The 13,366-nt window shown below is 42.7% G+C and overlaps 1 protein-coding gene across 2 annotated transcripts in view; it reads left to right on the plus strand.

Moving 5' to 3' along the window:
* GAS6 (growth arrest specific 6) overlaps positions 1 to 13,366 on the plus strand; it is a 68,923-nt gene that overhangs the window by 26,480 nt on the left and 29,077 nt on the right. Inside the window, exons 4-6 of one of the 2 annotated variants that reach the window (XM_066621755.1) lie at positions 2,058 to 2,120; positions 8,092 to 8,214; positions 11,594 to 11,716. In XM_066621755.1, coding sequence (XP_066477852.1) covers positions 2,058 to 2,120; positions 8,092 to 8,214; positions 11,594 to 11,716 — 309 coding nt within the window. The remainder of the gene's footprint in view (positions 1 to 2,057; positions 2,121 to 8,091; positions 8,215 to 11,593; positions 11,717 to 13,366) is intronic. The other variant, XM_066621756.1, reaches the window with a different exon arrangement.

The following is a 13,366-nucleotide window of genomic DNA, read 5'->3' on the forward strand; positions in this document are numbered from 1 at the left end:
CCACTGATTTGATACCAGGGTCTACCTTTAAATGCCTTGGAACATCAAAATCTCATTTCCCACTTTACACTGTTAAACTGTACTGGTTGCAAGCTTCTCGGGGTTAAAGATAGCTTTTAAATAGCCACTTCCAGATTTCTTGTTCCTCCATTGTTGCCTCAGTGTGCGCTGATATAGACACTATACCACATTCAGTAGATGGTGTGACTAATGGAATCTAATGGAATAATTTCATTTCATTAGATTCCATTATTCGGCCAATCTAGTGGCTGAATGCGGAATAGTGTCTATACTGATGCATTCTGGGGTGACAATGGAAGAGCAAGAAACTTGGAAGTGCGTCTTTAGAACTACCTTTCCACTGATTTAGTATCCACTTATTTTTTTTATCCACTGAAATGGAACAGAACTCCAGTGGATAACGAGGCACGACCTGTATTGTAATTTGGATTTAAATATGAACAGTGTCTTTGATTCAGACATGTGAGCAAGAAGATATGTATGCATGGTTGGAGGGCATTGTTTCATTTCTCACAAGTGCAGCTTATCCTGTCTGCACCCCTGAAACTGAATAATAAAGGCAGTGGTTCCCAAACTGTGTGGCATAGATGTTCCCAGTGGTTCCTTCCTCCCAGCTCTTCTGGGCGCTGCCATCTTGGCCGGCCAGGATTGTGCAGTTCTCATGAGGTCTTGGGGGAGTGTGGCATATGCGACCACAACAGTGCACCATGGAAAAAGGGTGCCATGACCAAGGTAAGTTTGGGAATCACTGCATAAATGTATTTTTTGTAAGTTAGGGGAGTTTAAAAAGTGGTTCGTCTTGTAGTTGATGCTGTTTGCTAGGAGAGAGGTGAGGATGTTAACAGCCTAATCGTAGCGCACATGCAACTTCTATGTGTATAAAGGAAGTCAGTGATTGCAACCACCATTATATAGATACTCGCCTCAAACTGTGGAAGTATACACAAAAATGGATGCTAGTCTCAGAACTGAAGTATGAGAACATAAGATGAGCCTTGTTGGATCAGTCCAAGGACCCATCTGGGGTAAGCTTCTTGTATCTCACAGTTGCCCACCAAATCTGGGAGCACACAAGACAACAAGATACCTGCATACTGTTGCCACTCCCTTGCATCTGGCATTCAGAGACAGGCAACCTCTAAAACCCAGGGGTTGCATATAGTGATCATGGCTTGTAACCTGTGATGAACTTCCCCCATAAATATGTCCAATCCCTGTTTAAAGGCATCTAGGTCATGTGCCATCACAACTTCCTATGGCAAGGAGTTCCACAGATTAATTACAAGCAGATTACAAATATTTCCTTTGGTGTGTTCTAACTCTCCTGCCAATTTTAGTGGATGTTCTCTTGTCCTGTTGTGCATGATCATCCAACTGGTTCCTTGAACGGTCTTGATCCTCTGATTAGAAAAGACAGGCTGAGCAGAAGGGTGAATTCAGTTGTCCCCCAACTGGATAGTCACTACTATTCAAGGCAATTCTGCTGTCTTCTAGGTTGTAGTTTTCAGTCTCAGGACATCCATTTTGCATGTACATTGCCACTTGCTGGATAAGGATGGCTGTGTGTTGATGCTTAACTAGTTTGAATGTTGAAGCAAAACTTGACCATTTAGTTACTCTCTGGAAAATCACTGAATAGGAACATACAGGCCACCTGCAAAAATCTACTGCTGATTATTATACCACTGTGTTTATGGTAAACAGGTAAACACTACAATCTATGTGCTTTATTGAGTAGATTCTTCAAAACTTATTTTTAAACTAAGGTGGAATAGTATTGGTGGTACTGATATCCATTTAACACCCTCACAATATTGATTCGAAAAGTTATATTGCAAAACAGGATTATTAACTGTGCAACTGCACTTGGAAGTCAAAATATTTAGATGAAGTCAAATTTTGTAGCATTGGGAGCTGTTTTTCCCCCCAAGAGAATTGCATTCCAGTGAAACAACCAAACATGCAGAACAATGTATCAGAAGATTGGAAATAAGCAAATTTTGCATCTAGCTTAATAAGAATTTTTTTTTCTTCAGATTGTACTGCAACATATGGATCACCATATACCAGAAGTCCGCATTTCCATACATGCGTGCATAGTAAGCATTTCTAATATTTATATTATAATTAAATATAGTACCACTGGGTTTTGGGGGGACGTCTGGCATAGATGAGAAGCCATTCCAATCAACATTCAGCAAAATTTACACTGTCCGTACCTCTTCTTGTCCTTCCCAGTAGAATCTTTTTTGCCTCTTTAGAACAATTTGTCCTGCCTCCCCCACCCCAGGGTCTTTTGTGGTTGTAGTTGGGTCAGGCATGGCATTTCCATCTTTCTGCTTTTCCAAGACAATGTTATGAATTGGAAAAAAATTTCCAGACAGTCATGTTTCCAAAAAAATATGTTTCGTTAATGAGTCTCTATAACTTTGTAAATGTGTAAAAAAAAAACAAACATGTGGGTAATCCATAACTGTGGGGAAAAGGAAGTGTTGGCATATTTTTACCAGTTTTTTTTCTCTCCACTTCTTAGTATCTTACTGCAATCTGGTAAAATTGATCATATCAGCTAGCCAAATTGTAGGGAGTTTTTCACTGAAAGAGATACAGCCTGCACTCCACTAAGCTTTCAAGGTCATGCCCCTTTAGAGTTGAGACAGATTTGCTAAAAACAGACGTGGCAGCATTTTAAATTAGGGATTAAAGAGCATAACTTAAACAGTTGCTTACTACAAAACCATTTTTACTTGATGCAGAAGAATTCTTTTTGGTTACATGTTCTTGTGCAGTTACAGAAGAAAAACAAATGGCAGTTTCAGCAGCAGGTTTGTGCGGGCCCATGAGCACCAGAGTACTAATGGGGTTCCTTTTCCACATCTGGTTAGTACCCGTAGCAGCTCCATGCTATTGCTGCTGCCACCAGGAGGAGGCTGGGCCAAAGAGAGAGTATAGGTGAATAAGTGAGTGGCAGCTATGGTGAGGTTGCACAGTTGAGTTGAGTTTGACTGCCATACATACCTGAGACATTCAGACGGAGTGGAGGGAGCCTGTAGTGGCATGAGTCTGCAAGGATGGCGGCACAATGTGGTGGACAACATTGCCTTATGCAACACTAAACCCTCCTGCTTCTCATTGTTAGACTTAATATTTTATTATTTTATACTTATCTGACATACTCAAAGCCAGAAACGGTGATTGCAGTGGTATTTTCTCATATTTTATTTCATAGTTATTGGATTTTCTCTGTAAACTGCTTTGTGAACTTTTTGTTGAAAAGCAGTATATAAATACTGTTGTTAATAATAATAATAATAATAATAATAATAATATTTTTAGCCTGCATTAGGGCCCTGTTGGTCAGTGGGTCTCAGCAAGTACTAATCTGATGACTGCTGATCCCAAACTTTACTGGGGCTGTCTTCATACCAGGACTTGACAAATTCAAGTCAACTTCACAACTGCTGGTGCCAAGGGAAAGGCTGCATCTGAGGGGCAGCCCTTGTTGTAGAACATGATGGCCACTGCCTCAGCTGCTGGAGTGGTTGGATGTCATTGTCAAAGCAGCAGCAACAAGAGCTATTGGATTGGGGAGAAGTGCAGGTGAAGTAGTTGCCGGAGGGAGAGGGGACAGTTCTTGGAACGGTCTTTTCTCACACGATACAGCACTGGTTCCCAAGGTTCTCCTCAGAAGTTTAGGAAGCACTAAGTTTTTACAGGGGCGGGGAGACAGCAGTGACACAATCCCCAGGATCGCGTCACTGTTGGGGACGGGGAGTTTTTAAATTTTCCTTCACCTGTGCCAGCCTCCTGGGGGTGCGGGGAGCACCACAGATATCTCTGCAAGACTCCCCAAGCCTTAGAAGTGTTCAAAATAGTGATCAGAAACCCTGGCCCTCCTAATGCCTTTTAAAGGCATAAAAATGTCTCTTCCGATTTTTGGCCAAAAACTGGAAGTGACTTTTTGGGCTTCTGAAGGGCATTCTGAACCTGGCCTCTTCTATGCTCAAAAGACCCTCCAGAGGCTACGGGAGCAGAACTCCCCTCGCCTGAGGAGGGGTCACATGCGAGGCGACATGCGGGGAGCCTCATGGCTCTGATCCACAGACAAGTGAGACTGTAGATATGGGATCTTTGGATACAGGCCCCCCCCCCCCAATATGCAGCTCTCCAAAATATGTTGGCTGAGCTCCCTTTTTCATCAAAATTAATGTAAAAGGTAAATGAGAAATTTTCAAGCTTTATAATTATTTGCCAGATGTAAGCTGAGAATCCACTGGATGAAAACATAAGTTTAATGTTCATGGTGAGTAAATATATTTAAGAATTTAAATGCTTCTAAAATATTACGACTCTCAGACATCTCTCCTGTGTCTGTCTAAACATCTGAAGTTTATTGTATGTGACTCTTACATGAAGCAAGTTTGGCCCCTCCTGCAGTAAGTCCTCTGTGGCCCTCAAAGTTGTACCTGCTGCATGCCCAGAATGCGGTCTCTGTCTGGACCGTATCTGAGTGTTCTACCCGGACGCTGTGCAACATCCTCATCGTTCGGAGGACAGGGACACTGTGGGCAGTCATGCTGTCTGTCTGGCATCCCAGAAGGCCGCACGACAGGATGTCTGGGCAACCACAACTGCCCAGAGTGTCCCTCTTGTCCAAACAAGGAAGACATTGCACGGCGCCCAAGTGGACCTGAAAAGTCTGCTCACCAGGTGGACAGATATGCATGAACGCCATGCATGAACAGCACGTGTGTACTAGGGAGAAAGCACATTGAGTTCAATGAGACTAAGGCCCCAGTTTTATCCAACTTAGTAGTGCTGATGCAGCTGTGGCAACGTGGGGTGTGCTGCATTCTGTTGTGGGACAGCAGTCAAATAGGCCTTCTAAAGGTAAGGGAATGTTGCAATCTTGGGCTGCATCACTGCTGGAAAGTTGGATAGGATTGGACCAGAAAAGAGTAGGATACCCAGATAAGAGTATATAAGATTGCAGCCTTGGTGTAATTTAATTTTAACTTTAAAAAAATTTATTGTTGTAATTTATTTGTTATCAACATCTTTAGATGTCTTTGCTTTACATTGACATTTGCCAACTTCTCCTACTTCAGGAGTTAGAAAGGTGCTTTTTAATGTTTATGTATGGAGGGGGGGCCCTATCCACATATCCTGTATCCCTGGATTGGGTCAGCAGGGCCCCCCCAAGCCCGCTCCAGAGGCGAGGGGGACTGGGTTTCCCTTGTCTCTGGAGGATCTTCTGAGGCCCATGGAGGCCACATGTGACTGCCCACTGTCGCTACAGGCCACAGAATGGCAAAAAGGGTGAAAAAGTGACTTCCGTTTTCGCAATAAAACCGGAACTGATGTTTTTAATGCCTTGTAAGGCATTGGGAGGCCTGGGGAAGCTCATGGCCTCTGCAGGCCTCAGAAAGCCTCCAGAGGTAAAGGGAGCCCAGCTTCCCTCACCTCTGAAGGGTGGGGGGAGGCATCCCTGGTTATCCGCTGTTTCACTTAACTATGAGGGGTTCTGAAATGGAACTCCCCTGCAGCTACTGGGGCATTCCTTTATATGTATAATCTAATCTATACAGTTCACTGGTGGTACATGACTTTTTTTTGGGGGGGGGGGGCTGCATTAAAACCTGTAAAGTGAACAATTTTCTGGCTCTGAAATATTTGGGTTGACTCCTCAGTTCAAAGCAGGTTTGTCAAGCCTTGTTTTACACAGCTGCATCTGACCTGAAACAAGTCGGTATGAGGTGACTTTTACATGCAACAATTATGGACTGATTCACATAACTGCTTCTATCATCCTACATGGTAGGATCACTATTTCCCATGTTCTGGCAAATCTTCTGGAAAACTGCCACATTTTCTAAGATGTGGTGTTCAGTGATCTTCTCCCATGTAAGTGAATTCATATGAGCATAATAAATATTGAGAAGAAAATGCAAATCCAAAGAGACTTTTCTATGGTCATGTGAAGTCATTCTGAATCACACGTTGATTCTAAATGTATTACTTTGCAATGTCTGTATTTTTTGTAGGGCATAGTTTTGATCATATGTTTATTATTAGGTATCTAGATATAATTGTGGAGGGTGGATGTCAAGTATTGTAATTATGTTGGTTTTTATGAAGAATATAAAACATCATAGAACATATCATATAGAAGGAATTGTGCAAAGTTTAGTGCATTTGGACTCTTACACCCAGATTGCAAGAGAAGATGTAGTCAGCTGTTTGTGAGCCAAGGTTTGATACCATTTCATAGATGCAGTGTGTAGTTGGAGGTAATTATTTCAGTGGATAGGTTATGCTGAGGAAATTAAGCACATTGTTGGAGAAGTTGGAATGATGAGAATATGTCAGCAGGATAATCAGCACTTTCCCCACCATCATCAGAAAGCAAAATGGAAAAAGTAAAAGCAAAGACACCTAAAAATCATGGGATGCAACATTTAAGGAACAAAGATGGTTAGATGTGGAAGTTCATAACATTCCAAATCCTTGACTACACAAAATCAATATTGTCAGAATCAGTCATATATACAAGATGGCTTGTGTTCTAAGCCTCTTCTGCAAACATGCTTCTGTTTGTACAAAGGCGTGTGTTTGTGTGTTAGTCATTCTTCCCTTAATTCTGCAGTCCTGTTCTGGGGCTGACCCTTCAGAGACAATTTTTGGGGGACATAGAGGACTGCTGCACAGAGGGAGGAGGTGGGGAAGTTGATTTTCACAGGCTTTCTTTCCCACACACTCCTAAGAATACAAACCAGTACCATCTAATCAGAGAATTTGGTGGGCCACTGTGAGATACAGGAAGTTGGACTAGATGAGCCTATTGGCTGATCCAGCGGGGCTGTTCTTATGTTCTTAGCACAATGGTAGAGAAAGATGTTGTTTGGAAATTCTGCTAGGTTGAGAGTGAAAACCATATCGGGATATATAGTCTAAAAACAAACCATCTTTTAAAGCTATCTCTTGAACAAGAGTGTTGATGAAATAATAACATTCTGTTCTGTAAGAATAAAGTTAATGGAAGTTACAGCAACCCTAGTGCTGCCACTGCATTTCAGTAATTCATATGATATTGTAATGTATTGTGTATGGTCTGGTATGGGAGGAGGTCCATCATGGGGGTGATGCAAACCGTGGTGACACCTCTCTGTGTGTAAGACTCACCTTGACCAAGGTTCCTTCTTTTGTATGAGATGCACCTTCATCTAGCTTCCTTCTTTTCTGAGGCCTTCCACATTCCTTTCTTCAAGGTTTTGCTTAATGTTGTACCAGTGATTTGAGAAAGGAATAAATTGTAGGTGTTTGTGAGTCAGTGCCAGAGATTGTTCTGCCTTTCAGTAAGACTCTCCTTAGCAGTCATTTTGCAGACATTGTAAATTATTAGAATGTCTGAGTTTCAAAGTAAAATATTAAAGGTATTTCAGGTTCTTTGGCAAAAGGTAGTCACATGCCAATTCTTAAGAAGTGGAGTTCCTTTCTAATTGCAGAACTCTGTGCTAAGATTGAAGATAAACTCTTATCACCTGAAGCACTGATTAGTTAGGTTTAGGGTATAAAGTGACCTCTTAGTTCAGATGCAGTCCTATCATATTTTGAAACAGAATAGAATTAGGGGCAGAATTGTAAACATCTCTTGTCATGTGGAGCTTACTCACTTGACTGCTGGAATCTCCCTCTGGTAATCTCCCTTTTACACTTCTCCATGAGTGAAAAATCACTGTGCTCAAGAGAAAGATTCAGAGTCTTCTCTTTTCTTTAGAAAAGTGCAGAAAATTTTAGAACATGAACAGTGTTTTATGCTGTGTTGTTAGTTTTTTGTTTTGGTTTGTTTTACTTCAGTGTACTGTGCTGTAGGAAGTAATGGAGAAACAAATGCTTCCCAGGGCAGACAGTGTAGGGTCAACTGGATCTTCAGTATCCTGCCCAAGTCTCCAATCACAAATGAGGGCAGGTTCTATAGCAATTTATGTCATTGGGCAGATTGGTTAGCAAACAACAGTAAAATAATAGTGTTAGTATTCCCTTATCAGGAAAGAATTTTTTTCTCCACAGATTTGCCAAATCAATGTTCACCAAGCCCTTGTTTTAAAGATGGTACTACAGTATGTGAAGACCTGAAAGGTGGATTCCATTGCCATTGCAAAAGAGGCTGGCAAGGAGAACTCTGCAAGGAAGGTAAGCTTTGTTTCATATTTCTCCTGTTCTATCTTTCTGATAACAAATTGTAGTCAGGCAAAGGAGGAGGCCAGGCTGGACAAGACTTTGGACCCAATACTATCCATGGAATAAGCTGGTGGACCATGAGGTCTGCCAGCATATCCCATGGTCTGCCATCATGGTTGCCTCTCTGATGGTTTGTGGAGCGCAGCCACTAGTGCAAAGTCAAGAAGGCTGGTAATGGCACTGCAGAGATGGCCCATCGCCATAGTAGTGGTGAGGGATCGGTACAGAGGGTGGATTTGGATGGCACCGATGTTCGCCAAATCTGGAGTCCCTATCCGGGCCTGACACGCCTCCTTTGCTCTAACAGATCTACACCAGCAAAAGAGCTGACATAGATCTGAGTAGGCCCATAGGAAACCAGGGAGCAGCAGAGGAGGTAAGTAAAAATGTTCTTTACTTACCTCTCCCGGCCAGCCTGGTCCCCAGTCAGTCCACAATATGCAGCGGATGCTGTGTCAGTGTCACTGAAAAGCTGGGACCCTGTCAGTATCCCAAGCAAGGCTGGACCTGGATAGGATTGGGCTGTTTCTTTATGCATTGTTGTGTGAACAGTGGGGCTCTGCAGTGCCACACAGGCCTCTGGCTGCCAAAATGCAGCTCTCTGAGGATCAGTTCTGACCACCAAGTCGCTCCCAGCTGGCAAGTGGCTGGAGGTCTTGAAAGATGCAGTGCCTAGGGGTCGGCAACCTTAAACACTCAAAGAGCCATTTGGATCCGTTTTCTGGAAAAAAGAAAACCTTGGGAGCCACAAAACCCTTTTGACATCTAAAATGAAGATAACACTGCATATATAGTTTGTGCTCCCCTCTTACAGGTCCCAATTATATAATACACTCCCCTCTTATAGGTCCCACTAAAAATCAGGTCCAGACCCAGAGTTGGAGAACAACTGTTTTAGATTGTGCACAGGTGAACTGCTCATTCTTTACAGTCATTTACTTCTGTACTTTTGTAAATGCCTTTGCACACAATACTACCTCTGAACAAGACCACTTAGTACTATTTAACAGTGTTCACTGTTCTTAGCTCCTGAACAAACAAGCTAAGAGTTCAAAACTGCATAAAATAAAAGGCATACTAACAGTGATTACTTCCCAACAATGAAATATGCTTTGGTGCTACATATGCAGTATGTTACACATACAGTATACAAACATATACAGAATACCATCTGGTGCAGGGGTCTCCAAACCCCTTTCAAGTTTCCAAGTGAAGGAAATGGAGCAGTGAGAGGGTGAGTGAGTGACAGGGGGAATGCTGAGTAGGGAGCTTAAAGGCTGTAATCCTGGGCACACTTTCCTGGGAGTAAGCACAATGGGGCTTACTTCTGAGGAGACACAGGATTGTGCTCAGAGCTTGGGAGGAGGACTGAGCAGCTGCACTCAATTGCTTGCTTTTGCGCTGCGGCTGGGGCAGGAGGGAATGTGCGGCGGCGGCGGCGGGTGCGGGCTCTTTGGGCAGGAGCTGCTCCGCTAGCCCGTTTGCGCCCTCTCCTATGGGGCGCAGCCACAGGATGCGTGGGAGCTGCACTCGTGCGCTCAGGCTGGTGAGTGGCGGCTGCGTCGCGGGAGGGGTGAGCCCCTCCCCCCCAGACAGGTTGGCCCTGCACGGAGCCGCAGCAAAAGGCTGAAAGAGCCGCTTGCGGCTCCAGAATGGCAGGTTGCCGACCCCAGGCCTAGGGTAACAAAGAGGATGGCGGAGACAGAAGGGAGAAAGAGCAGCGAGTGTAGGTGGAGGAAAAGCAACAAAGAGGAGGTTGAAGGAGTCGTTGGGGTAGACAAAGAAGAGATGAGAAGAGGCTGGTAACAAAGGCGGGACATGGAGAAAAGCTTCAAGGGGAACGGAGGTAGGAAGGAACTGAACCCAGAGGTACATGAGGGAAAGGAAAGCAAATAGTACCAGGGGATAAGAAGAAATTTAATATTTTCTTGTGATTGGTCTATACTTAGGACTGATTGCGTAAAAGGAATCTGTTCATCTAGCCCCAGATCTGAGCCATTTGCAGCACGGAGGGGGCGGCCTATGTTTACTTCTCCCTCTCCACTTACATGGGAGAGTTTGGGGGGGAAAAACTTGGGGTTGGCGTGTACCCACTGATCTGATTTCCAAAATCAGAAATGCACTGTATTCCTGTATTCCATGACACTGTAAGGCAGGGGTGTCCAAACTTTTTGGCAGGAGTGCCACATCATTTCTCTGTCACTGTGTCGGGGGCTGGGGGGGAAGAATTAATTTACATTTCAAATTTGAATAAATTTACATAAATGAATATATTAGAGATGGAACTTTTATGAATGAATGCAGGTCTAGCAATGGCTCAAGGCCTATAAAAGATCTTTCACAAAGCAAGGCATGTTTGATCCTTGTTATTTTTAGATTTTTATTCTTTGTAAACCCTCACTTGAATAGTGGGGTTAAATTTACCTGGAGAAGTGAAAAAAAAATTGATAAAGCATTTCATTCTTTTTCAGTCCCGTACTGCTTGAGTTCCTGGTGAAGTTAATTGCCTTGTGGTGTTTCATGCCCCAACACTTCTAGTTATGTTTCGTAAATTGTTGTGTATACTGTGCTCTGACAGTATTGGGGTCATTTTGAACCCTAATTACACTGAATGGGAAACTGACAAGCCCCTATTCAGATTTTTGTGTGTGTGTAATAGTATCCCTGTTACTGACCCCATTATTTAATCTGTTCTATTCCTGTACTAAGGAACAATATGTAATAAAGAGTTAATTTTTTTTCTCTTTGCATCTATTGTCATGTTTGTCATTTTTATGTTTTACTTTGGTTATATTTGGCTCCAACATCTGTATACTTAAGAACTCTTTTTTTATCTGTGGGTTAAAAAATGCTTTATCTGTGTATCTATAAAAAATTTATAAATTCTTTATCTTAAAAAATTTTTATCTGTGGGTTAAAAAATTACAAACTACTATTCATTTGCATACCTTTCAAGAGTGTTGAAATCCCTACCTTATCTTTGGGTGGACCCCTTTCACTGCTGTACTGATAGGTGCAGGATTACCAAGCTTGCTATTAGAAGAAGTGATAAATTGATGTATGTTTTGAAATTACCATATACTAATTGGAAAAAAAGTTCACAAAGCTATTTACATAGCAAAATCACTGAAAAGTGGTTATTACTGTTTCCCAGAGAGTTTGCAGTCTCTGTTATGCACACGCAAAAACACCAGCAGAAAAGATGCTCTGCTAAGATGAATAGTAACAGTCTGAACAGCTAATAAGCGATACTTTATTTAGAGGTAACTTCCCCCTACAGTGACCTAATGTAATTTGAAAACTCCACTAATCTGTCTTTATCTATTTCCAGATATTAATGAATGTGCTGAGCAAAATGGTGGTTGTAAACAGATCTGTAAAAACAATATAGGCAGCTATCGCTGTTCTTGTTATAATGGATATGCTCTTATGAAAGACAATAAAACCTGTGAAGGTAAGACATAATGAAGTGGTACAGATATAATGCCAAAGCATGGTTTGGAGTTACTTGGCTGGATTGAATCCTTATGCATTCCCTTTTCTTCTCAAGCATGGTGATCCCTAGTTTGAGGCAAACCACAATTTGGAGAGAACAGCAACTGTGGTTTGCCTCAAACCAGGAAAGAGAGAGGAAATCGCTGCATGTAAGGGAAGGAGGATTCCACAAGTCCAAGAGTAGTAATTTGTACAATACTTTTGCATTTTCAAAGTGCTTCCTGTGCATTACCTTGATGTTAGTCCTTATATCAACAAAGTCCTTATAACAAAAACAAATAAGGTAGGGTGTTATACCCGTATTGCAGCTGTGACACTGAGAGGGAACAGCTTGCCTTAGGCAAGTGAGTTCATGGAATTCAAACCAGGCAAGTCCTGAGTCATAGTTCAGGCTGTTAGGCAGTATATGATACCAGAACCAAACACATTGTGTCAAACCTTGTATGAACTCTTCAGTTAATTGTACCATAGATCTTGCTGTATAATTACCATAAATAATAACAGGAGTTTCCAGAAGCCACTGTTATAAATTCCATTGGACTGAATTAAAACTACACAACAGCAGTACTAGGTAAATTGCTCCCTTTATTAAAAGGGTAGCTGTGTTTTAGACCAGGGGTGTGCAAACATTTTGGCAGGAGGGCCATATCATCTCTCTGACACTGTGTCAGGTGCTGGGGAAAAAAAAAGAGTTTGTATTTCAAATTCAAATAAATTTACATAAATGAATACGTTAGTGACAGAACTTATATGAATGAATTTTCCTGAGCTTATTTATAATACACATGAGAACTATAATATAGGTATGTAGAAGCATATGAGAGCTATGAACTGTTTGCCACACACCTCTTGCACAGTGAAAACATGCAGACCAAGCCAGAAGCACAGGGAGACATTAGTAGTCACGGGCCAGCGCGGGCTGCCATAGTCTCAGATGGGCCAGAGGCTCATTGGAGACTTGGGGGCACTCTGCAGGCCAGATTGGGGGTCCCCAAGGGCCACAAATGGCCTGTGGGCCAGGGTTTGTCCACCCTTGTTTTAGACCAATCCTATTTTTCACTATTGTACATGATGCAACTGTACTGACAGCATGTGCTGCATCTGGTGGTGGTGGTAGCGGGGTGACCAGAAAGCTAACCAGTGGTAAGCAGAAAACTTTTAAACTTCTGGGTAGACCTGCTGACCTATATGGGTCTCCTTAGACCCATGCCAGTTATGTAGATTGTATAAGTCCAAAAAAGGGGGCACAGCTGGTTGGAAAACGGGATAGGATCTGGTATGTGCTTTTACTGCCAAGATACCTGCCTTCCTACCTACCCCCTGCCTTCCCCGTCCCCATTCCAAGACTCCTCCATACCACCCCCTCCCTGCCCACAAACTACCCCTCCCACCAACTTATCTGGGTGCAGGGGCCAGGCTCCTTGGAGGTAGTTGTGCAGAGCTGCCGACCACTTCCGTCAGCAGCTCTAAATCGCTGGGCAGCAGTGTGTTATTTGTAGTGGTGCCAGGAGGCAACAGTTTTCAGGGTTGCTTAATGATCTTGCAATGTGAAGGTAATTGGCGGTGACGTCATCTTGTTCTTGAATTACTTCTGGAAGCCAAATTCTGC

The sequence above is a fragment of the Tiliqua scincoides genome, chromosome 3 (genome assembly GCF_035046505.1).
Source record: "Tiliqua scincoides isolate rTilSci1 chromosome 3, rTilSci1.hap2, whole genome shotgun sequence".
NCBI lineage: Eukaryota > Metazoa > Chordata > Lepidosauria > Squamata > Scincidae > Tiliqua > Tiliqua scincoides.